Source organism: Pongo pygmaeus, chromosome 16 (assembly GCF_028885625.2).
Source record: "Pongo pygmaeus isolate AG05252 chromosome 16, NHGRI_mPonPyg2-v2.0_pri, whole genome shotgun sequence".
NCBI classification, from domain to species: Eukaryota; Metazoa; Chordata; class Mammalia; order Primates; family Hominidae; genus Pongo; species Pongo pygmaeus.
In genome coordinates, this window is record NC_072389.2 from 28,552,577 (window position 1) to 28,577,761 (window position 25,185).

Below are 25,185 nucleotides of genomic sequence, written 5' to 3' on the forward strand. Positions count from 1 at the left end.
TATTGGATGAGGGCCCTTCCTAATGACCTCAAATTCATTTAATTACTTCTTTAGAACCCCTTCTCCAAATGCAGTCGCCTTCTGACAACTGAGAGGTTAGGACTTAAGAATTTGGAAGCAACAAAGGCATGTCACATAGCTGCTTTGGCTGGTTAAAATTCACGCTCATGTATTCGCTATGATAATGGCAGTGAAGGGAATTCTCTTTCCATAGGTGCTGTCATAAATGTGTTGTAAATGTGTTTACATCTAGAGATGTAAAAATCTACATCTCTACATCTCTAAAGTGTAGAGATTTTTTTTCTCTACATATTAATTTACTCTGCTTAAATTCACATAACAAAACTTTTTGAAAACATACAGAAAAATAAGTCACCTGAGGAAATGGTGCAGTGATATAGATACTTGCTGAATCACTTTGGGCCAACTTGGTGATGACTGGGTTAACCAAGTGGTAAACTAGCGTCCTTCTGATGTTTAATTCACAGTCATTACTACAGCAATTTCTTTTTTCCTTCATATACTCCCTCAACATCTTTAGGCCAGTGTGTATAATCACACTAGCAGTTCTCATTGTAAAAATAAACCTACCAACTCCTATTTTGGAGTACTAAAAATTGAAATAATAAAAATTACTGCAAAGTAGTAATGGCTTAACACATGGACCTGGTTAAATTAAAAGATGGAGAAAGTCTTGTGATTGTTTATTTCTAGTAAACATTATTTGTTCTTCCCCTAGAAAAATAAAAACAAATTTGGAAGCAACAGAATTCAGCCCATAGTCATATCCAATTAATTTTCATTTAATTAAAACCCACTGGGTTTCTGGCCTGACAAATGATGGGAGAGAGACTGACACAGACCATGAGGAAATCTACTCAAATTAGTTAAATCATGATTGTTGGTCAGTGAGATTTTAAAGCAGCGTTAAAACATTTGAATTTCTGAGAGAAATTATGTCCTATTTCATACACCTCTTTTGTAAAGCTATTTTTGGCTACTTTGCAGACACACCAATAAATGTTTCTTTGGAGACAACATGAACACACTTACACAAAGACACTTCAGAGTCCTTAAAAAGGAAGAAAATACATTCCAAATCATTGAAGACTCTGTATGATGTCGGGCAAAGGAGCAGTCAGAAGTTGCCCAGCAAGGGAATGACTGAAGGGTGGGAGCAATGGGCACTGATAACCAGGAGGAAGAATATGCGACCACAGGGTACAGGGAAGGGTGGAAGGGGATCCGGGCCACTGTGCATGGAGGCAGGGGGAGACTGGTCCAGCTCTCGGGGAGACTGTACCCAGCATGGCCAACAGGAGCTAAATGAATATCTCTGGGCTGGGTGCTGTGAAAAAACTCTTTTCACTTATATTTTCTTTTTCTTCTTTTTTTTTTTTTTTTTTTTTTTTTTTGAGACGGAGTCTCGCTCTGTCGCCCAGGCTGGAGTGCAGTGGCGCCATCTCGGCTCACTGCAACCTCCACCTCCTGGGTTCAAGCGATTCTCCTGCCACCGCCTCCCGAGTAGCTGGGATTACAGGCGAGTGCCACCATGCCCGGCTAATTTTTTTGTATTTTTAGTAGAGACGGGGTTTCACCCTGTTGGCCAGGATGGTCTCGATCTCCTGACCTCGTGATCCACCAGCTTCGGCCACCCAAAGTGCTGGGATTACAGGCGTGAACCACCGCGCCCAGCCTCATTTATATGTTCAACAAGACTAGAAGGGAGGTACTATTTCTATTCCATAAGGCATGAACAAGTTGGATAACTTCTCCCAAGTCACACTGTTAGTGGCGGAGTTAGGATTGCAACCCAAGTAGAATAGTGGCAGAGTCTGCACAGACACAGAAATGGAGTTACGAATGTGTAAGGTAGTCCACAAGCTACAAATCCTTAACATGGTAAGTCCGGGTGGTCTTTTACGTTGGTCCTGGCATCCATATTCAGAAGGAATAATATTAACAGGAGAGAGAATCTGGCAACAACGAACCAGCTGTGGCAGTGGCAGCCATCCATGCGGGGGGAGGCCTGAAGGGGGCGGCAGGTGGGGGCAGGACGTGGTGGGCGACCTGCAGCAGTAGCCAGGGGCTAAAAACGAAGGGCTCGTGACCCCGGGTAGAGAAAGAATGAAAAGGAGCCATCCATAAATAAAACCAGCTGGTTAGCAGAGAACCAGGCAGCAGCTCCTGTTTGAGAAGAGCTCCGGGCTCAGTTTCAGACCGCGGCCGGATGCCTAAGACGGGGCGTCCAAGGAGCCACCGAGAATGAAATCAGGGCTTAGGTGTGTTTTAAACCGTGTCAGAAAATAGACAGAAGTCGGACCCACGGAAGCAAATGAATTTACAGAAAAGATACTCAAGACGGAGACTAGAAGACAAAAACATTGGAGGAACCAGATATTCTGCGGCCGGACTGTGCCTAAGTATCCGCGGGGCGTAGGAAAGGTCCCAGAACTGAGTTCCATCACTTGCAAAATAGGGACACCTCCTCCGGTGAGCGCACAACACACCGCCAGGCGCTACACATAACATCATTCCCAGAGCCAGGACCAGAGAATACAGGAAATCAAAGGTTCATGCAGCCGAGAACGACGAAGGCCAAGGGATTCCGATGAAGGAAACTGAGGGGAAACTGGATTTGACAGGAGAAGAGGCTTGACATCATGGGACCAGCTCTCACAAGTAGGTGACAAAGAACAGCCATCTGACGCCACGGAAATCGCAAATTGTGTGTGTGGAAGAGGCGCAGGCAAGAGCCCGGGGGGAAGGAGGGGCCCGGGATCGTTCCGGGAGCGCTGCCCGCACCATCTCACCCGGGGCCCCACTGGCTGCCCGCGAGGCCGGCAGTGAGAACAGACGCTGGGTGCAGGCGCGGCCCGTGAAGGGGTGGCCCCGGGACGCACACCGGCCTCTCTGGAGTCAAGGTTTGGGTTGCTAGCCCGGCCTGAAGAAGGAAAAGCATCCCGAGAGAAGTGTGGTGGATACGCGGGAATACGCTTCCCTCCCAGAAGGCTTACGGTTTCCACGTTTGTCCAAGTGAAGGCTGGGCGGCTCGCAGAGTCCGGGCCCAGGTCCGGCGCCGTCTGGGCAGGGCTTCTGCCCGGGCCGCCGCGCTCCAGCCTCCGGCCCTTGGCTTTCTCAGGGCAAAGGGCGTCTGGGGAGCACAGGGGGCGCGCGGAGAGAACTGCCTCTCCTCTCCAGTCCTCGACCTAACACTCCCGGAGGCTTAAAGAAACAGCAACCAGCCTTCAAGCAAGGGTCCTTGGAATCTGTCCCCGGCCACCTTTGAGGTCTGATTTCCTGCTGTCCCTCGACTGGCTGCCGCCGCCCCGCGCGCACACAGGTCTCACACCTTGCACTCCGACGCCCCGGTCCATGCTGGTGCCCACGCGGGTCCCCGGGCCCAGCCGCTCCACGTTCGCAGCTCGAGCTCACCCCAGACTCCGTGCCCACCGCCTGGTCGCCGGGCCCTGCTCCCTGCACCCCCAGACTCAGCCCTCGCCCACTCCTGTGCCCCCAGATCCGCCTGTCTGCCCTGCGCCACTCCAAGGTGAGCAGGCCCTGGGCTCCGCAGACAGGGCTCAGTGAAACTGTGAGTGATAGAAAGGGATGGGGTAGCGGGAAGGACACGAGGCACAGAGGAAGGGGAGCCCTAGGCAGCCGGACCTGCTGCAGTCCTCCCCACCGCTGCTCCCTCCAGATCCACACGCAGGAGGGAGGTCCAGGCCCAGGCCCTGCCCTGCTCATAAAGAACAAAGGGACCTGAGTAGGGGCAGGCACACACACGCCACACACCATACACACCATAACACACACACCATACTATACACACACACACGCCACACACACACCACAGACCACACACACACCATACGCACACACGCCACACACTACATACACACAACTATAAACACACACCACACACTACACACACACCGCATGCACACACACACACCACACACACCACATACCATACACACACACGCCACACACCATATACACACAATACACACACACTCCACACACTATACACACACCATACACACACACCACACACACCACACACGCACACACACTGTACACACACACACACGCTACACACCATACACACACAAATATACACACACACCACACACTACATACACACACCATGCACACACAACACACCATACACATACACCACACCATACACACACACCCCATATAGCCCCCACACACGCCACACACCATACACACACACAACACACCATATACACACACCACATACACACAACTATGCACACACACCACACACTATACACATACACCATACGCACCACACACGCCACACACGCACACACACGCTGTACACACACACACACGCTACACATCATACAAATATACACACACCACACACTACATACACACACCATACACACACAACACACACAACACATCATACACATACTCCATATAGTCCCCCCACACAAGACACACCATACACACACACACACCACTCCATACACACACAACACGCCATATACACACAACACACCATATACACACACATGCCACACACCATACAACACATCATACACACACAACACACAATATACACACACGCCACACACCATATGCTCACACCATACACACACAACACACTATACACACACACGCCACACACCACATACACACCCCACACATGCCACACACCATACACATACAAACACGCCATACACACACACTAGACACACACATGCCACACACCATACACCCCCAAACACGCCACACAGCATACACACACAACAGACACACCACACTCCATACATACAAACACACCATACACACAACACACTACACACACATGCCACACACTATACACCCCTCACGCGCACCACACACCATACAGACTTACACACTACAAACACACACTCACGCATCCATACACACATCACACACACCACAACCTCATACATACACACCACACATACCCATACACACCCACACACCCACACACTGCTCCGTCCTCCCCGCACAACTTGCTCAGAGAAGCCTCCGGAAGCCGCCCAGACCTCTCCCGCCCCAAGGGGCCCTTCAGCTGATTCCATCCCACGATCGTCTTCTTCTCCACGTGTGAATGCTAACGGACAATAACAGCCCCTCTGCTCGGACCTTATTAATATTGCTTGAAGTAATGCAAAAAACTTGAGATCCTATTGAGAAGAAAACTAATTTCAATAACAAAACTTTAGATTAGCAATGGCTATTAGTTTCCTGCTAGATGTCATAGTTTATTTGATCATTCAAACTTCTAAAATGCTCTAGAAAAATCGCCTCCGTTAAAACATTGTAGCATAAATACTCTAGCTTGCCTCGAAATATTTTAAAGCTTCCCTGTGTCTGTGGACTCGCAGGTCATGTGCGCGCGGCGGGGGAAGGCAGCCCCTCACTGCGGGGCTCCGGGTCGCGGGCTGGGCAGGGCCCGGAGAAGGGCGCCTGGGGCTGCCACGGGGCTGCATTTCCCGGGGGCTAGGTGACGCCGCTGTCCACACTGCCCGCCAGCACGGAAGCCACCGTTCACAGCCGGCTACCCACTGCTGGGAATGTGGCTGGCACACGGGGGACCTGGATTATTAATGTTTTTCGACCTTAATTTTAAAGTGTGATAAACGTCTAGTCACCGTTTCAGACAGTGCAAATCATAGGAGTGAAGACCACAAAAACTCCGGATTCCGGGCCAACCGGGAAACACTTTGGGCACGGAGGCCTCTGCCAAGTCTTCCTTCTCCAGCAGCATGGGCCATACACCTAACTATTCTCAGGTAAACATGGAAATGCTAATCGCATCTGCCTCACTCCTGCCAGGCGGTGGCTGCTCCGAATTTTCCACCACCCGGTGCGCTTGGCCAACGCTTCTGGGGCATTTGCGCTCAAGGCCAGAGAGCGTGTAGGAGATGACACCATCAGTTTCGGCCTGCTGAAGGGACCACCGTCCGAGCTGAAATGAGCAGAGCGGGTCACTAGGCTCACTTTTCCCCGCTGGCCGGGAGGGGAGGGATGCCTGCAGCGGCACTGTGGCCCCGACTCGGGACTCTGGTGTCCGGAAGCATGGTGGTGGGTGCAGGCTGGCTGCGCACTAGGGAGGACCTGGGGCTGAGCGCAGCCTCCCTGGCTGTGAGCAACCTCAAGGCCGCGCAGACCTGCCAAGCGGCTGGGGAACACTCTGCAGACATGAAGCACTTTGTCTTCCCTGAACGTGCTTCGGTGAATCCGGGGCTTTAACCGGGCTCTAGAATGCCCTCCTGTCAGTCTTCCCCTCGATGCACGAGGCCACGGCGCCACCTCGTGGACATTATTTTCAGTCCCCATGGCTGAATAGCGCGCATAGCTAGCTTCCTGTTGCATGCTTGATATATATTCTATCCATGAAAATAGGGAGAGGCCAGGAGGTTTGGCACTTGGACATTATCGATGGGTTAATTGCCATGTGATCATTTTTACCTGTTTCATTTATCTCATCTGGGAAGGGCGATAAAGATACTACCAAATGTTAGGGTGTTATGTAGTTTAAATGGGTTTATATTTCTGAAGCTCTGGTTCCTGTCTCACTAGGACGAGGATGTCTGCAGCCTTTGTGGGGTCAGGACCTAAGAAAGCAAATACGTGCTGGAGATGGTCCATTTGCAAAGGGTGATGTGGTCCTGTGTGAGATGTGTGCCCGAGAGTCCAAAGCATGGCCTGGCCAGACGGAACTGCCTGCAGTGGCTGCAGACTGATGGCCTTCTCAACAGGCCCAGAATATGTCTGGTCACGTTTTCAAACCAAATATGCAAGAAATGTGTGTTGAAATGTCCTTATTTGTATGCTGCAAGTACAATTTTAGCAAAACTAAATCTGACTCTTTATTAAACTGGCAGAAACCTAAGCACAGAACATGTCTGTGAACCAGACATTCTCTGGATCTCTTTCCAAGTCCCTCATACTAGGGTCTGGGTGGTGAGATGGCCTCGTTTAGGAAAAGGAGACCCCATTCATTCCATTATGGTTTATTCATTCACAAGCACACATAAGTTCCTCCTGAGTGCCCAGTGCCGGGATGACAAGGAGTATATGGAATTACATAGGACACATGTATGATACATGATTGAGACATATATGTCCAAAAGACGCTCTGCGGGGAACACAGAACTTCAGCTGGGAAGTCAAAGGCAGTGGGGCCACAGCAGGCTGGTGCAAAGTCTCTGTCTTCAGTGACTGAGGACATGAGGGATGGTGTGGGCGCGTGCCTGCGGGGAGATCGGCGGGACCGGACAGAGGAAAGGGCAGTGGTGTCCCAGGCAGGCTCCATGTCTCCAACCTTGGGAGCAAGGCTCAATTCAAGTTAAATCAGGACAAGGGGGCTCTGTGAGGCATGTCCCAAAGCAAAAAAAAGAAAAAAGAAAAAATCGAAGTGACTACAAATCTTGAGACGAGTAACTGTTATGTATGGTTTTTAATGGACTGGCTAATTGGATCTCATGTAGCAAAATGGGCAAAAACTTCATGTTCATTTTTATATATAAGGTGCCAGAGAGGAAGTAATAGATAGTCTCTACTCTCACTGTTGATGGAAGTGAAACTGGTACTATTTTTCTAGAGAACAGTTTGAAAATTTGTATTAATATCAAAAATTTATGTTTTGTCCAATTCCTGGGATTTGTTCAAAGGATATACGTAGGTGCTTGGACCAGAATGTTATCACAGAGAAAAAAAATAGATGTATCATGAATTTTTTTACAGAAATCATATAAACACAGGATAACCACATGATGGGATGTGCTATATCACAAAGTTTCAAAACAATGTTGAATGACATGGGAAAATGTCTTCAATGCTGTATATTTTAAAATTGTGAAGCTATTCACAAAAGTTTTCAGTGAATGAGGCCATTCAAAAACTATAGGAGACTATCTGCACATACACACAGACATACACATATGTATTCATAAATGTCTATACGCAGAGACACATAAACATGATACACACCAAAATATTAACATTGATTCTCTTTGGTCTTGGTGTTATCATAACCATATTCCACAATTTGTAATTTTCTATGTTTTACACATTTTTAAATCATATTTTGATTCTTGCCAATATAAAATGTGTTACCTTAAAAACTGCAAGTCAGCCAATACATCCGGTTTCATGAAAGAAGCTTTGAACTTGACACTTTGAACTTGACAATGTACAGCTATGCATGCTTGTACATATATACAAACACATCTCAGTGTCTAGTTCAAAACTTCCAGATATATATGTATCCAAGTTACCTAGTAATGCTATTTGATATTGACTACCAATCATGAAGCAAAAATGTGACAATGCTGCCGCCAAGTGGCCGTTCAAGGAATATGTCTATTTACTAGCCGTTTTTTTTTTCTTTCTTTTTTTTATTATTATAAGAACGAAACAGACTCTGCAGCTAGCTATACTGCATTAGAAAAGAGAAAAACCAAAACCAACCAACCAGAAAAAAAAAAGACAGTGGCTCTAGGATATTAAAATATAATTTCCAAGGACTCATGACTACTAAATGACAGTCAGGACCTGAATTTAAGTCAGCCTAACTCCAAAGTCCACGATCTTTTCACTACGTCATATTTCCCCAATTCATGAATTAAGCAGTGGTTTCCACTCATGGGGAAAATCTAAATGGAGTGTAAGCAATCATCAAAATATGTCTTCCTTAAAGTAAAAACAGCACAGAGGAATACATAGTGTGCAAAAGAGATGATGCAGAGCGGTATTCAGTGCATGACTGTCTAGTGTTATTTTACTCGGTGCAGTGTATCTACTACAATGTAAAAATGTCAACATTCTACAATGTTTGCCCAGATCTTTCTATTAAACAGGCACGGGCAAGTGACCTTGGGTGGAGCAGTGGCCGGATTGTCTGAGCCAGGCAGAACCACGTGGTGCAGGCAGAGCCAGCCTTCTAGGGACTCCCTCCTTGCCTGTTGCAGTCACAAGAGCCTATGGGGGAGACTTGCTCTCCTGCCAGGGGCCCAAAGACCAGGGGGACATTCCCTAAGGTGACCCTCACTGTGTGTTCTCACATAAGTTGGCACTTTTAGAAGGTGCGGGAAGATGGCAGATGAAAGGGAGCCATTGCCTCCCAATTCACTTGGTTATTATCTCTATATGCTTTTTATAACTTACATAATGGTGTATGTATGTCAGATCTGGTGTGGTCTCTGAGACAGGTGGCCACCCTGTACTTCAGGCACTTATCTGGAGGGGACTATGGACCTGCTGCTATGCAATGACAACCAAAAGCTCTATCTCCCCTCACCCGAGAAAACAATTAAGGGATGGTCATCCATCTGGACCCTAGATGACCTCGGGCCAGTCCCTGGGTTCAGCTCCCCTAACCTCTCCAGCCCTGCAAAGGAAGGCGTGGCGGGGAGGAACTGCTCTGAGCTTCCTTGGAGTGACCTGACTGCCCTGCCTAATGCTGGAAGCCTAATTCTGGGCATGGTTCTGTAAAATGGCTCACTCCATTTGCTGAAAAATGGTCCTCAAAGAAATTGTTCAGTACTTTATAGGCAGCCTCTTGAGGACGCAACAGGAGATGTTTGCTGCTCTTTTTGGACTGATTCTGAGAAGCTACTGAATTTCACTTGTAAAATTCAGTGAATGCATGACCCACTCGTGGTAGGAAGTTCTTCAGAGCCAACATCATGGATAAGTTCCAGAAAAATGCCTCAGGCTCACTGCCAGACATTTGGGGAGCAAACAGCATACATTCCCTCAGCTTTTTTTGAATCTCTTATGTAAAGAATTCCAGCTCACTCAATTGTGTGTAACTCTGAATACTAATTTAAAGGAATTTGGAAACATGGCAGGGATTTCCCATTAAAAAATCTTATTCAATACGGTTAACCGTAATTTACTGTATATTTTCAAAAAGGTAGAAGAGAGAGTTTTGAATGTTTACAACACAAAGAAATGGTACATGTTTGAGGTGACGGATATGCTGATCACCCTGATTTGATCATTATACACTGAATACACGTATCAGTCTGTATTTCATCTAGATGTACAATTATTATGGGTCGACTAAAAATAAAAGGGAATTTAAAAATATATATATTTAAGTACAATAACCTGTATGGAGTCACTTCTAAGAAAATGGTAAGTGAACTCCTGCAAACATTTCTAGATGTTTGTCTCAGGTTAAAAGGGCATCATGGGGGCTGGGTGCAGTGGCTCCCACCTGTAATCCCAGCACTTTGGGAGGCTGAGGCGGGTGGAGGCCGAGGCCGAAGTTAGGAGTTCAAGATCAGCCTGGCCAATATGGTGAAACCCCGTCTCTACTTTAAAAATACAAAAATTAGCTGGGCGTGGTGGCAAGCACCTGTAATCCCAGCTACTTGGAAAGCTGAGGCAGGAGAATCACTTGAATCCAGGAGGCAGAGGTTGCAATGAGCCGAGATCACGCCACTGCCCTCCAGCCTGGATGACAGAGCAAAACTCTGTCTCAAAAATAAATAAATAAATAAAAGGCATCACGGAGACCTAGTTTGTTCTATACTTTCATATTTTGTCTTTTTACTTAGGTCCAACATCTGAAAAAAAATTAAAGATACATTTTTATTTGAAAAATTTACCAAATTTTAATATTTCTTCCAATGTTTGGTATCATAAGTAATATAATAGACACTTTTGTGCATAAAGCTTATTCCACAGTCCTAATTATTTCCTTGAGATGGATACTATGTCGGAATGACTGGATCAAAGCATACCATCAGCTTTCCATGACTTGACAGTGTGGCGTCTTCCCAACCAGAAGGACCCTGGCACTGAAGTGCTCAACCACAGGGTGATTCGTGCTTTAGTGATTCCCGTTTCACCAGTAGTTTGCAGAGTCATTTCACCAGCTTTGCTAAATCAATAGGTAAAACTGCTGTAGCATTCTAGCTATAGCTCTATCGCATTAAAATTCATAACACTTGGAAGTGGAACTATTTCCACTTTCCAAATGTTGTATATGACTGAAAAAGAAAACTCATTATCAACCTTGCAGCTCATTAGCAGACTCTTCCTCCGCACAAACAGCCACTAATTACCACTGGCAAGTCGCTCTTGTTCTCACCTCTCCTTGGCTCCCTTCTGGGCATGACACTCCCAAAAAGCCACTCTCAATCGAATGATGCCGTGTCCCTCGAATTTTCAAATGTGGTGGATTAAACAAGAACATTGCTCAGAACTGGGCTCAAATTCCTGCGACCTCCTCAGTAGCTGTGTGATCCTGGGCTGGTTACCAAACACCCCTAAGCCTTACTCTCTCGGTCCATTATGGTCACAGTGTCACCTGGCTGGCAGGGCTGTCTGAGGGCTGAAGGACGCTGTGTCTGTGAAGTTGCCTGCTATACAGACGCATTCGGTGGCGCTATTCCTGCCTCTTCCCCTTGCAAGGAATGACACTAACTCCCCATTCCATTCAGGCAACAATGCTTCAGAGGAGAGAGTGTGTCCCATTGTCTTCTAGAACTAAAACTGCATACCTTGGCTGGGCACGGTGGCTCACGCCTGTAATCCCAGCACTTTGGGAGGCCGAGGCCAATGGATCACCTGAGGTCAGGAGTTCAAGACCAGCCTGGCCAATGTAGTGAAACCCCCTCCCTACTAAAAATACAAAAATTAGCCGGGTGTGGTGGCACACGCCTGTAATCCCATCTACTTGGGAGGCTGAGGCAAAGAGAATCGCTCGAACCCAGGAGGCGGAGGTTGCAGTGAACCAAGATCGCGCCATTGTACTCCAGCCTGGGTGACAGAGTGAGACTCCGTCTCAAAAACAACAACAACAACAACAGCAAACTGCATATATGTGATACACCTTTCAGGCTTTGGACTCAAAGATTAAATTAAGATTAGATTTAATTAGGATGAGAATCAAGAACACTAGTCTGACGAGGACCAGGAGTGTATTTTCATTCCATGAGCAGAACACAAGCATCCCCACAGTAACCATATCCAGCATTCCTCCCAGCCCTGCGTGAACCCCTAGACATCCTCCAACACTTCGGCCTCTGTCTCCACACCTGCTGTCTACACACAGGGCTGAGACTGCACTCGCTTCTCTCCAAACCCTTCCTTTTTCCATGGACTGATGGCCAAGGACTTATTCTCAACCCTTGAAATATTTCTCAGGTTTTCAACAAACCTCTCTGCATCAACAAGGTAATGTCCAAGGACACTGATGCTCAAAACTCACATCTCCATCTATGGCAAACACATTCAAGATCAATGCGAGGAAAGACAAAATGACACGACGTGTGCTCTAGGCTCACTCATCACAGCTCCTTATTGGGCTGTTACCAGGACAGTCCTGCTGTCAAATAGATTTGGAACTGTGAGACAAGGTAACAAATGTGAGAGAAGCCACCTTTGCTCATTTCCACCTGCCAGCATCATTTCACAAAGCCCCCGATTGTGTCTCCAGAAAGATGCTTTGAAGCTCAAACAGGATAGAGCTCACGCCCGCCACATCTCTTGCCTGAGTCACTACATCCTTTTTTTTTTTTTTTTTTTTTTTGAGACGGAGTCTTGCTCTGTCGCCCAGGCTGGAGTGCAGTGGCGCGATCTCAGCTCACTGCAAGCTCCGCCTCCTGGGTTCACGCCATTCTCCAGCCTCAGCCTCCCGAGTAGCTGGGACTGCAGGCACCGCCACCATGCCCGGCTAATTTTTTGTATTTTTTTTAGTAGAGACGGAGTTTCACCATGTTAGCCAGGATGGTCTCGATCTCCTGACCTCGTGATCCTCCCGCCTCAGCCTCCCAAAGTGCTGGGATTACAGGCGTGAGCCACCGTGCCCGGCCCTGAGTCACTACACTCTTTACAAGATAAGAGCACCAGTCCCTGCCTTTTCCTACACAGAAGGTAGGGTCTAAGGGGGTTAGTGATTATGCCTCCACAAACCATAACCAAATGTGCTCTTGCACCCAAGCTGTGATGAGATGTTGCACAGGCTGATTATCCACCACGTGTGCACAGCAGTGGGATGAAACACAGAGCCGTTAGTAAACCCTCTCCAAAGGGTGGCTCCCAGGCTACAGGCCTCAGTCTGTAGTCCCTTGTAAGACCTCTGAACAAAATTTAGTTTTTTAAAAGCTTGATTTTTCTTTCCCTTTAATCAACAGAACACAGTGTGTCAGAGTATTCACCAGAATATACACTAGGAAACACAGATCCTCCAAAGATGAGAGCATCAATATTAGTTTCCACTATGATTACTCTCTTAAATACAAAGTTTACCGTGAAAAATTGTAGCAAGATAGAGAAATTCCAATACCTACGTGAAAGGAATGTGCTTCCTTTTTTAAACTTGACTTTAATGCTGTTTTTTTCAATTTAAAAAATATTTTCTGAAGCCTACTTCCATAGGCCCACTTTGGAAACTTTGAAAAACTCTAAAGGAGCCTTTCTCATTGATCAATTTATTGATTTATCCAAGGCAATGAATAATTCAAAATTTTAAAAATGACTAACAGTCCATTTAAATGATAAATACTAAAACTTAACCTCGACATTGGAATGTTATCCAAGCATGTGAGAAATGGGTTTTTAAAACTTCCAAAGGCTACACAATTGCAACAAAAGAAAATAAAAAATTCCCTTCTTTTTTTTTTCTTTTTTCGAGACAGGATCTCACTCTGTCACTCAGGCTGGAGCGCAGTGGTACAATCATGGCTCACCGCAACCTCAAACTCTTGGTCTCAAGCGATCCTCCTACCTCAGCCTCCCAAGTAGCTAGGACCACAAGTGCATGCCTCCTCGCCTGGGTGATTTTTTTTTTTTTTTTTTTTGGTAGAAACAGGGTCTCGCTATGTTGCCCAGGCTAATCTCGAACTTCTGGCCTCAAGCAATCCTCCCACCTCAGCCTCCCAGAGTGTTGGGATTACAGGTGTACAGGCATGAGCCAGCACACCCGGTCCTCCTTAGATGTTTAAATTTTATATAATAATTTTTCCCAATCTGACATTATCTGGGCCATGGTTCCAAACATGCTCTTGAGCTTGAACCAAATAAACGAGTCCAAATGACAAACGGCCACGGAACTATGGCAGCCCTGGGAAAGAACGTCCAAGAGCGCTGGTGTGGGCAGACGGCAAGGGGGAACCCCCAGCACAAACGCGCTGCCGTCTCAGACCTGTGATCAAAACAGCTCGGTGGTGCGGCTCTTGAGGCAGGATGGGCAGCCGCGCCTGCCCCGCACGGTCCCCCGGCCCCGCCCGCCCCCGCCTGGCGCTCACCGCATGGTGTAGAGCAGGGTGCCGTCATCCTCCAGCCGCAGCAGCTTGTTGGGCGTGGTCATGTTGTGCGCGATGGACTTCTTCCCGTTGTGGAAGAACGTGTCTGGGGTCCAGATCTTGCTGGCAAGGAGGTTGTTGAGAGGCAGGCGCTGCATGGGTCCCTTAAATCGAAGCCTTTCATCTTTCCAGCTTTGTCGGAAAAACACGTCTATGGTGTACTCCTAGTGGAAAGGAAGGCACAAGGCAGTCAGAGGGCACGGGGCCTGGGCGGGGGTCTGCGGCTCGGAGTAAGAATTGTCTGCCCAGCCATGCCCCGGGACCTACCATTTCCGTGTCGGACACCGGGCCGAAGCTGGTAACGTAGATGTCGGTCCTCACCTGAGTGATGCGCTCTGAAACACAGACACAGGTCCCTCGGCTGCACCGACTCACCCTGCGCGTCTGTCACACCTTCGTGCTCTCAGTCCAGTAACCAGGGTCACCCTCTGCAACCGGGGGCTTTTGCAGTGCGTTTGGTAAATTTGGAGGACTTGACAATTACCAGATGAAATCGAGCTGCTCCCCACTATACCATGAAATGAAATTCCCATCATACAGAACACAGCTTGGCTCTCCTCCTCCTTCTGCTCCCTGGGGAGCAGTCCTGGAAAGACCTGGGCTGAGGCCTCGCCGTGGGGCCTTGGGGTTTTGCAAACACCTGAGCTTCCATTTCCTCCTCTGTAAACCTAGAACAATGATGCCAGCCTAGCAGCTCAGAGTCATGCCGTCGCCATAGAGAGGAGATTTAAAAAGCATCAGACAATTCAGGATGAGGGGAGCTGACTTTCCAGTCAAAGCTGGAGGTCCTGGGTGGTCTCCGGGAAAGGATGTTGAGAATGTGCCCAGTGCGCCCTGAGACAGGAAGGAAGACCCACTTCTCCTTATGTAGCGTTTCGAATTGTTATTATAGAAAGCCCTATCATGGGAGACTGTGATTTCAAACAAAATTATTGGAAATAGGTAAAGTGATAAAAGTGGCTAATAATATTTGGGGGAAAACCTGTGTACTTCCCTGGGCACTACCAGGGCCCTGTAAGTCCCCGTGGTCATGAGTAGGAAGCAATTCAAAGTGCACTGCAGCCCACACCGAGTAAGTTCCAACTGCACTGTGGGCCTGCCTCTCCAGCAGCTCGCGGTGTGATGATCATCTGTCTGCATGGCGTGCATCTGTGCGTGGGCAGGTGTCTGTGTGATGCTGTGTGTTGTATGATGCAGTGTGCCTGTCTCCTCACTGAGATGCCAGCCCCAGCAGGGTGGCCCGGGAGGCTTTCCATGGTATCCTCCTACTCTGCAGGACTGAAAGGCAGAGAGGATGAGAGAATACCACAAGCACTGATGGCAGCTTAGGGCTCCTCTAGATGCTCTGACCCTTCTGAGTGTGTTCAAGGGACTGGAATGCTGGGCACACAGGCCTAGGAACATAATTCAGAGGGCAGAGTAAGAGACTGTCAAAGAGCCTGTGCCCAAAAGGCAGAGTGGCAACTCATGCTTTAAGTGGATCTCCGTGTTAAAAATGCAAATACTAGGCGGGGCACTGTGGCTCACACCTGTAATCCCAACATTTTGGGAGGCCGAGGTGGGTGGATTGCCTGCGGTCTGGAGTTTGAGACAGGCCTGGCCAACATGGTGAAACCCCATCTCTACTAAAAACACAAAAATTAGCCAGGTGTGGTGGTGTGCACCTGTAATCCCAGCTACTCCGGAGGCTGAGGCAGGAGAATCACTTAAACCTGGGAGGCAGAGGTTGCAGTGAGCCAAGATCATGCCATTGCACTCCAGCCTGGGCAACAAGAGCGAAACTCCATCTCAAAAAAAAAAAAAAAATGCAAATACTAGAGAACTAATTTTTTCCCTCCAAGAATGTATTCACTGGGAAGTGTCTACCTCACCTAACCCAACAAGTTCAGACTCCACATCTAAACTGTAGAGCCAAGGGGATTGCACATGCCTGGAAACTGCACACAATTCTTAGCACAACAATGAAGCTGTGCCAGGTGCACCCTACAAGAACAATCTACATCAGTTCCTTTTTATTGAATTCCATAAAGTCAAAGTAAATACTAGGACTATGGCCATAGTGAAGCATTAAATGCATAACCCATAAAAATATAAAGGATGACTGCATTCCACAGTGGATTTCTGAAAAGGACTTGCATAGATACAAGACTATGAGGTTGATTTTATATTATTATTTAACATAGGGTAATCTAAGCTTTAGTAACGCCTAAAAGCTGGTTCCTCCTTAAATTAACCAGACTAGACATTAAGATTATCTGGGAAGAGGGGATTTTGCAAAGATGCTTTGGGAAGACCACTTCCCCCAGCTTCTTCCACCTAGAAATAACAAAGGATCTTGCGTCTAGAAAATAACAAAGGATGCATGATTCTTGGCAAGAGTGGAACAGCCATCATGCCAAAATCCTGGCAGGGAAGCTCTTTTAGGAATTGTTTGAATCAGCGCAAACACAAGCTTGAGACGAGACGTAAGCCCTTCCTGGATCCTTGCTGGGCTCAGCTGAGGAGAGCACACTCACCTCCCAGCCCGGGCCGAAGTCTGTTGTCGTAGCCATCCAAGAGCCCATCCAAGATCCTGGTAAATATCGTGATGTTGTCATTGGTCTCATCTTTCACTGAACTGGTTGGCATCTGTGAAAAGCTTTTAAAAAGAGAAACAAGAGGAAGCATTAAAACATATTATTTCTTACAAATTCTTCTCAAGATACAGAAACCAGGGAGTCACGTGGAGGCTTGTCTCCTGAGACGAGGATCTGAGAACACAGCTCCCACACTGCCTAGGGAATTGTTTGGCCTCGATACACCTCAGTTCTCCAACATACAAGGATACTCTGCTTGGGGCTAGTTATCCAGCCACTTAACCTGAGGCTCAAAGTCTATCATTCTGTGATTCTAAGGAGTTGGTTTATGTCAATATTTTAGCCATTTTTAACAACCAATTAGCCACTGTGCATGGACTGGCAGAGCCTAATCCACTCACAGGGGATTTCAGAAGTTTGGTTTAAACACACAAAAACAGAGCTCTCGTATTGCTAGAGTCACCCGAACTGGGCGCTGGGGCGTGGAGGGGACGCTGAGAAACTTTCCGAGGTTGTTGTTCCCAAACCTCACTGCATCCTTAGTTGGTCTGGGAGCATTTGTGCTGTGAATAATATGCCAGGATTGGAGAGTGAGTTACAGACATGATGGAGTCTGTGTCATTTCTGGGGTCCTGCCCCTTCAGTGTGCCAGCTCACAACACATTCTGTGGGACCCAGCGTCACACAATAAACCCTCGAGAAGAGTGGGCTGAGCCTCAGGGAACACACAAGAACATTTTTTGTTTGTTCAATCAAGTTATCCAGATTCCAAAAGCTTACGTAGTATGAGCAGAACAAAACTAGAAACTGCCCTAGCAGATCTAGACAAACTGAGGATGGTATCTGGGGGCACAGAGAGACCACAAGCCCAGAAGACAGCCCCACAGCTGAAGAGCATGGATCCCACCTCAGGTTTCTACAGCTGCTTTCAGATGTGCAAATAGCAACTGGTTTTGAATTACTGAGCACTTGACTGCAAATTTGGCTTCAAGGGGACTTACCAAACTGAAAGCTAGCTGTGGTTCCCAAGAAGCGAGCGCCCTGGGCACTCAGGAGAAGAACATGTGATTCCTGGTACTTCCCTGAAGTGCCCAGCTGTGGGGCCCCAGCTGTGCTTAAAGTGCTTTCTCTCCCATGAAAAGGCTGAAATCAGAGCTGAGAGCCACCAGCCATGGAGAGATGCTGAGGTCAGAATCGATGCTGGCCTGCTCCACCCTGTTCTTAAAAGTCAGTCATTTTCATTGATTGCATCTAACAGATCAATTTTTGCTAGTCCTAAAGCTATTCCCTTTTGAATAGAACATGAGAATAAAGAATAAAGGAATAACACTCTTTTGATCTAAGTTTCACATCACCATAAAAATGCATATAGTTGAAGCTCTAACAAGCTAAAATCCATTCCTGTTAGTATGGAGCCCACAGACATATACTTTTTTAACTCTGTGATTTCATATTTAAAAACATTAAATTCCCCTTTCTCCAACATCCCTGACAGTTGCACACTTCGGAAAGACAAAGCACTAAGCCTAGCATAGCTCCTCCCAGTGAACAGCCTTCTTCCTCAGGGTTTTGCGGGGGGAAAAAAGAAGGTTATATTTTGTACCTGCCCAGTTGTGTAACTATTGGTCAAACCAGATCTGGCCTCTTGATGCACTTCTCACAGACCTCATAATTGTCACCGAGTTTGCAACTCAATTTTAGACCACGTCCAGGTGCTCAATTTTTGGAAGGTCTTTGCTGTCTCTTTATCTTACCAATTGAGGTACTAGTAGAAAAAGCAGATCTTAATGTTGAAATTAAAGTTTTCTAAGCTACTCCATTCTCTGCTGTGAAAATGTTCCTAAATTGTGTTAGACGGTAACAGCCCTGGCTGTCCAGAGACAAAGGCTTGACTTCATGATTGACCATTTGGAGGCTGTGCAGCCACAGTGATGTCTCTGTGAGCGTTGTTTTCCGTGGCTCTCTCCAGAAGCGGAGATAAAGACACACCTGCTCTGCCAGTTTTAGGGAAACACCATCCCACTGGGCTCTGAATCCCACTCACAAATACCCTAATCATTTCCCACAGTGACGGAATAGAATGCTATGCTTAACAATTTCAAAGCTCAGATTCTACTTCTTGATCAAAATTATTTTCGTTAGTTTCAGTAGATCTACACACATTTGCACGTAATTACACTTTTCTTGGAGGAATTTCAGTGTCTACGCTTTCCTGCCATAACTGCCTTTTGCATTTATCTGTAGACCTTTCTTTGTATGACGGGGCCATGGCTGGGGATTTGCAGTGTTGTCCTTGCTGTATTAACTGAAGATAGCCTCTAGGAGGGAAGAAACAGATTCTTAAAAAGCTCTGATGATGCCTATCGGGGTAGGAGCAGAGGGGTTTTTTTTTTGTTTTCTGTTTTTTCATCAACTGGAGGCCCTCTTCTGTCCATAGGCCATCCTCAAAAATGCTTCATCTGCAGTGCGTGGTTATGAAATACACCGCTTTCACAGCCATGGAGAGAAAGGCCCGTGCTGTACCATAGAAGGCAAATGCTGTGTTTTCTCAGCCCCTGGTGTGTAAGTGCCTTCGTACAGGAGACCTTCACACATGTCTGGGGAACTGGCTAGCGCCTCTATCAAGCTGCATGATCTTTAAGAACTGCTGCTAAGCTAAGGAGGAACTTCAGCTTGCTTTGTTCCATTTTGGCTCATTGAAAGCACTTGAAAAACAAAATAACACAGAAATCCAGGGCTATGCCTTTGGTGTGCAATAATGTGCAGCGTGTGACGGATGAGTCCTACAGGTGGAAACCAAGATGTCCTCAGCCCATACAGCGCTCACTCCGTTTAGGGTCAGCAGGCAGCCTGCACTCGCCAATGCACCACTCCTGCTTTTCTTAACTGCACTGAGTACAGCCCAGGAGCTCTGCTCATCCTGAGGTCGACCAGAGTCCACGAGTGCTTCAAGGACAAGTAAAGGCTCCGTTCTTTGGGGAAGTGAATTTTTGTGAGCTGAGATTATATCCCTATTACTAACAACAGTCTTAGACATAACAGAAATACTTGAAAATTTGGTGACTTACCCTTCAATTTTAGTCTGGGTTAATTCACTAGGTTCTCTTAAAATAGGAATTATTTCCTTATATTGAATGCATATTCTCTACAAAACATGTCCCACTTATGCCATATTCTTAGTTCCAACATTTTCCTTATTTGGTACTTGAAAGGGTACAAGTTGTGGCGTCATTTCTGGAGAAGAAAAAATCTTTTCGGTATTGTCATTCCACCGAACTAGTGAAGGCAGTGTGTGACATGCTTCTTTGTGATGTAATCTTCCTTATATGGATGACCACTTCTGACTTACATACAGTGAGTTCGATAATGGCAACTGCAGACGTATTTTGACTGGAAATTACTTTGGACATTGAACTGGGCTTGCTTTAAGCTGCAGCTTATCTGTCTTCTTAAATTTTGTTCTTCCCCAGTATTTAATGACTTCCGAAAAATGTCTCTTCTGTTTATTTGTCTGTTACTTTCAGGTCATTAAACGAGTACCTCTAAATGGCACCATTGTGTGATGTTTTCCTCAAATGCCCATTACCCATCACTTAAGCACCATATTAGAAAAACAACAACAATGTAACAGAAAACAAAACCAAGATGGACACTGGCTGGACAGTGAGGGTCAATCCCAGGGTTCCAAATAACAGCTTTCCCCTCTTAAGGTGGAAAACATGGACAGGCACCACATTGTTTTACGAGGCTCTGAGTCTATGCGATGGAACATCATGCTAGAACTCTCCAATATTCCTGCCAAATCCTAAAATTCCCCCAGTTCTCCCTGCAGCTCCTGAAATCCTACTGAAGTATATTCCTTACTCTTCATGGAGGTTCTCTATTCTTGCCCTTGGCACTGCTACCCGACTCAGAATTCTGCTGTCCACAATGTAAAACCCAAGCCCTATGGCCCCACAGGCCAGAGTCACCTCTCCCACCCTGCCCTCCTTCCTAGACTCAGCCCTGTCCCTCCTCCCAGCCACACTGGGGGTCCTGCATAGGTGATGACACAGTGATGTTCCATCCCAGTCCTTACACACATTCTCCCCATTCTCTCGCCATGCCCATGAGCAAGGACATCTGCTCTAATACCACCACTCTTTAAAAGAGCCTTTCATTCACCCCATATTCCCTTACAGTCACTGCTCCATTCTTTGTCCATCTTCTCATGAAAACTCACTAGATTTGTCCATATGAGCAACCCCCGCTGCCTCCCTCCCCTCCCTTCTCTTGCAACCACTCTGCCAGGCCTTCACTGCCTGCATCCCAAGGAAGCTTCTCTTCTGGAGGCCAGGAATGAACTCCACATGGCCAAATCTGAAGATCAAGTCTTGGTCCTCAGCTTAGTTGACCTGTGGGCAACATTCCTACAACCTCTTTCCACTTGGCCTCAGGGCATGGCTCTGTCTGTCTTTCCCTTTACTTGCCTCTTCCCCTTAGTCTTGCTGCCGCTCTTACCTTCCTGACTTCAGAACACAAGCATGCCCTAGGGCACAATCCAGACACCCTTTCCTTTCTGTTTGCACCTAACCTCTGACTGTTTCATCCAAACCAGTGGCTTAAATACCTCCCAAAGTATGGAAACACCTCAGGTCCACACCTCCAGCCCAATCCCTCTCTGTCCTCCAGACCTCTACATCCACTGGGAGACGTAGTGGTGTCTCCAGGGGCTTCCCACAACACCGCTGCACCTGTGACCTTCTGTACCCAAACCTCTTCCCTACTGCCCTCTCCAGCTCGATCATAGGCAGGTGAACCTGTCAGGTTCTCTAGTAAAATACCTAGGGGTCATCCCTGACTTCTCTCTTTCCTTCATGCTCACAATAACCCATCAACTAATGCTGCTGGCCAAAACAGCCACTCCCCTGTGCCACTGCAATCACCTCTTCACTGTCCCCACTGCGTCTTGGGTTAACCCCCTCTCACCTCACTCCAGATTCCATTCTATTCTTTCACTCTGCACCCAGAGTGAGCTTCAACGTTTAAGTCACATCATTATCACATCTAAATTGGATCATGTTTCAAACCTACTCAAAACCACTCAGTGGCCCTCTCTGCCCTTCCAGATAAAAGTCAACTGTCCTTCCTGATGCTCCCCTGCATGGCCTACAGCACTTTCGGAATGTGATCCCAACCCCAGCCCTTCCTCCCTGACGACGCTCCCTCCCCGTCTCCCACTTCCTCACGCCTGCCCCTCCGCTGTTCCTAACACGTCAAGTATGCACCTGCCACACAGCCTGGGATTCACCCGCCATTCCTCCTGCCAGTTCAGGTTTCTCTGCCAACAGCTTTGCTCACATCCTCACCTCCCTCGGATCTCTGCTCAAGCATCTCTTTCCAGCACACGCACTATGAATTGCTATGAATTACTCTTCATAGCAATCATCATAACCTACTGACACTTATTCCATGCACACCAGAGTGTACCCTCCTGGGAGGCAAGCCCCACTCTGCCCCTGCTCTGCTCTGTGCATCTCAGTACCTGGAACAGTGCCTGGTGCATGGTGAGGGCACAGTCCACATTGGTGTAGCTGCCGGGCAATGTCCCCCAGGATGCCCCTGCGAGGGAGACATTGCAGATGTGGGCAAGGCAATGACCTTGCTGTGCTCAGGCTGAGGCCAGGCACCATCTCACACTCTGGGTCCAGTAAACCCCAGAAGTCTCCTGGTCACAGAACACATAATGGTTTGGTGCACTTAGCATACCCTCCCCTGACACAGACCTGGGCTTGCTTAAGCATTTGGCATAGGTTGGCAATTGATCCTTCATACCAGCCTTGTGATCCTGGACCCATGATTAATCCCACACTGAGATTAGAAACTGAGTTGCAGGCAGGTGAAGTAACTCTTCTGACATCACACAGAGAGAGTGGACAGAGATCGAAGCCAGACAGCTACACTGCCCTCTGTCAAAATGACACTTAATGCCATCCTAAATATTCACCAGCGGTCCTGAAACAGGAACCGAACTGACAGTACAGTGATGGCCCAATTGTGCTTGTTAAAACTAAAAATTAACTGGTTCTGTGCTTCATTCACTTTTAGGTTGCCCTTTTGATTTTAAAATAAGTTGTTAAATAAATACAAATAAAATAGAGTTTTCAATGAACTGCTGAAGCCTGTTTCACTGCAGGTCTTACTCTCACTAGCAAATGATCTTTCTCCACAGTATTCCAGTTCACAATCTATATTCCGTGTTGGAGTTTATTCGGGCTGCAGTAGACAATGTTTTCACAGTGGTAACATGTGAGTTCTAGATTAGGATATTCTTTGGTTTCCCATATATAGTCCTCCCCCCATACCTTCCCTTTTCAGGGCACTATAATAAAAATTAGGACATTCTGGAGCAGGCCCTGCAGTGGAGCGTGCTAGCCCAGCCTGCATTCTCAGGGATACCTTGCTTTTATCACTTTCAGATGGTGAAACTTGGACACACTTCTCTAAGCTCAAACACCTGAGCTCTTTTCACCTGCAAATCAAGAATTTTGTGTAAATTAAACTGCATTTTTTAAAAAAATGCATTGTGAATATTAAGGAGATACACTCATATACATGCTGATAATTATTGTTGCTACCACCAGACTTCTCTGATGAGATTTCTTTTTATTTTTGCTTCTAGTACTTTCCTCTGAAATTTCTCATTAATTAAAATGAGCATCTTATGCAATTTGAACCTTTGTAAAAACCCGAAAGCCCACACGCTCCTTCTCCCCTTGAAGGGAGTCGGTGACTCACTCCCGAGCTGACTGCCAGACAGTCTTGGCGGAGAGCTGCGCTGGCCGACTCTCCTGCCTGCTCAGTGCCTGCTGAACACGCTGAAAGTTTCCTTTATAAAGCAGATAACTGGGAATTCTTTACTTTGGGTACCTTTAAAAACATGCTGGACATTCCCCTATAGTCCTGTTTTAACCACCTACATTTTTTTGCCACGTCCAAGAACTGCCTTTTGGCTCTCCCAAGGGTCGCTGAAGCCTTTAGGTGCGCCACCACTTGTGTTCCTGCTCCCTGCTTCAGTGGGCTTTCTGAGTGCTTTTAGAATTGTTACCATAACTGTTTGTCCCGGACCTCATGAACCCGCAGCTATGGTGCAGGAAGAATTTGTCATCTGGGGATTCACAACGGAGAACTTTCCATTTAAAAAGATATCATGAGTACCTGTGTGATTCAGAGAATGTACTTTCTGCTCTACTTAAAAGAAGGGAACTGTCCTTGAGTGAGCATATGGAATGGTTCTCTTCACAAAAACAAACGTCCACACTGGCACACTTGTGTAGACAGATAAAGAAGACTCTATCTGTTCATGTTCGAAAGTCACTTCTCCAAGAACCTACTTTTAATTGCTGCTTATAAAATATTGTTTTCCAAAGTCTATTTGAGTTGCAGCTCCCACATATTAAAATTGTTCAACAGATTTTTTATCAATCAGTAAACCTCCAAAATATATTTAAGACAATAAAATCAATGGACTCAGACTTTACCTTATTATTAAGCTGATAATCCTCAATTTTATCTCACAATTGTCACTGGTCTATCAGGTCTGATAAAGTATGATTTTCTTAATGACGATAAATTAATTCCAGTTTAAATCTAATATTGTGTATTTTGACATTATATTGGTGCCAACATTGTTTCTGTACTGGTTTTTCTATACATGTACTTCTGTTTACTGGTCTTACTAAAATAAATATAATACTTCAAATAATCCCAGGTCGTCAAACGTACCTCAGCACGGGGCTGAGTGTCCAAAAAGGGCCTTATTGTATTGTATACTTGACTCGGTCTCGTTCCATAATTTAAAACTAACAGAAGAATTAGGAAGACTATTGAAAATGAGCTGCTGGTGACTCCAATCAAATTTAGAATATGACCAAGAGAAGGAGAAGAACACTCATGTATTTTCCAAGCAATTTCACATCAGTTATCCTATATAATCACCAAGTACATTGCACTTATCACATCTATAAATTTTCCAACTGCCAGTGCCACACACGTTTCACAAACACTGCATCTCGACTTGGTCCACGCACATAGCCCTACTCTTTTTCTTTTTCCTTCTTCTTCCCTGCCTGATTCTCTATAGCCCTCCTCACCCTCTGCCAGTTCTCTGGCCTCTCAGGAGTCAGCACTTCTCTTGTCCTAGAATCAGGTTGAAATTCAACCCTTTGATGCTTCTCCTTTCCCCTTTCTTTTGAACCCAATCACATAAACTCTTTCTTTGGAGGGAAAATAAACAG

The 25,185-nt window shown here is 46.6% G+C and overlaps 1 protein-coding gene across 4 annotated transcripts in view; it reads right to left on the minus strand.

The window, feature by feature from the left end:
* The window catches only part of GABRA5 (gamma-aminobutyric acid type A receptor subunit alpha5), an 83,249-nt gene that overhangs the window by 52,152 nt on the left and 5,912 nt on the right, over window positions 1-25,185 (minus strand). For all 4 annotated transcript variants that reach the window (XM_054451912.2, XM_054451914.2, XM_063652475.1 and 1 more), the window contains 3 exons: window positions 16,850-16,971; window positions 14,601-14,668; window positions 14,277-14,497 (listed from right to left, as the gene is read on the minus strand). In XM_054451912.2, coding sequence (XP_054307887.1) covers window positions 14,277-14,497; window positions 14,601-14,668; window positions 16,850-16,971 — 411 coding nt within the window. The remainder of the gene's footprint in view (window positions 1-14,276; window positions 14,498-14,600; window positions 14,669-16,849; window positions 16,972-25,185) is intronic.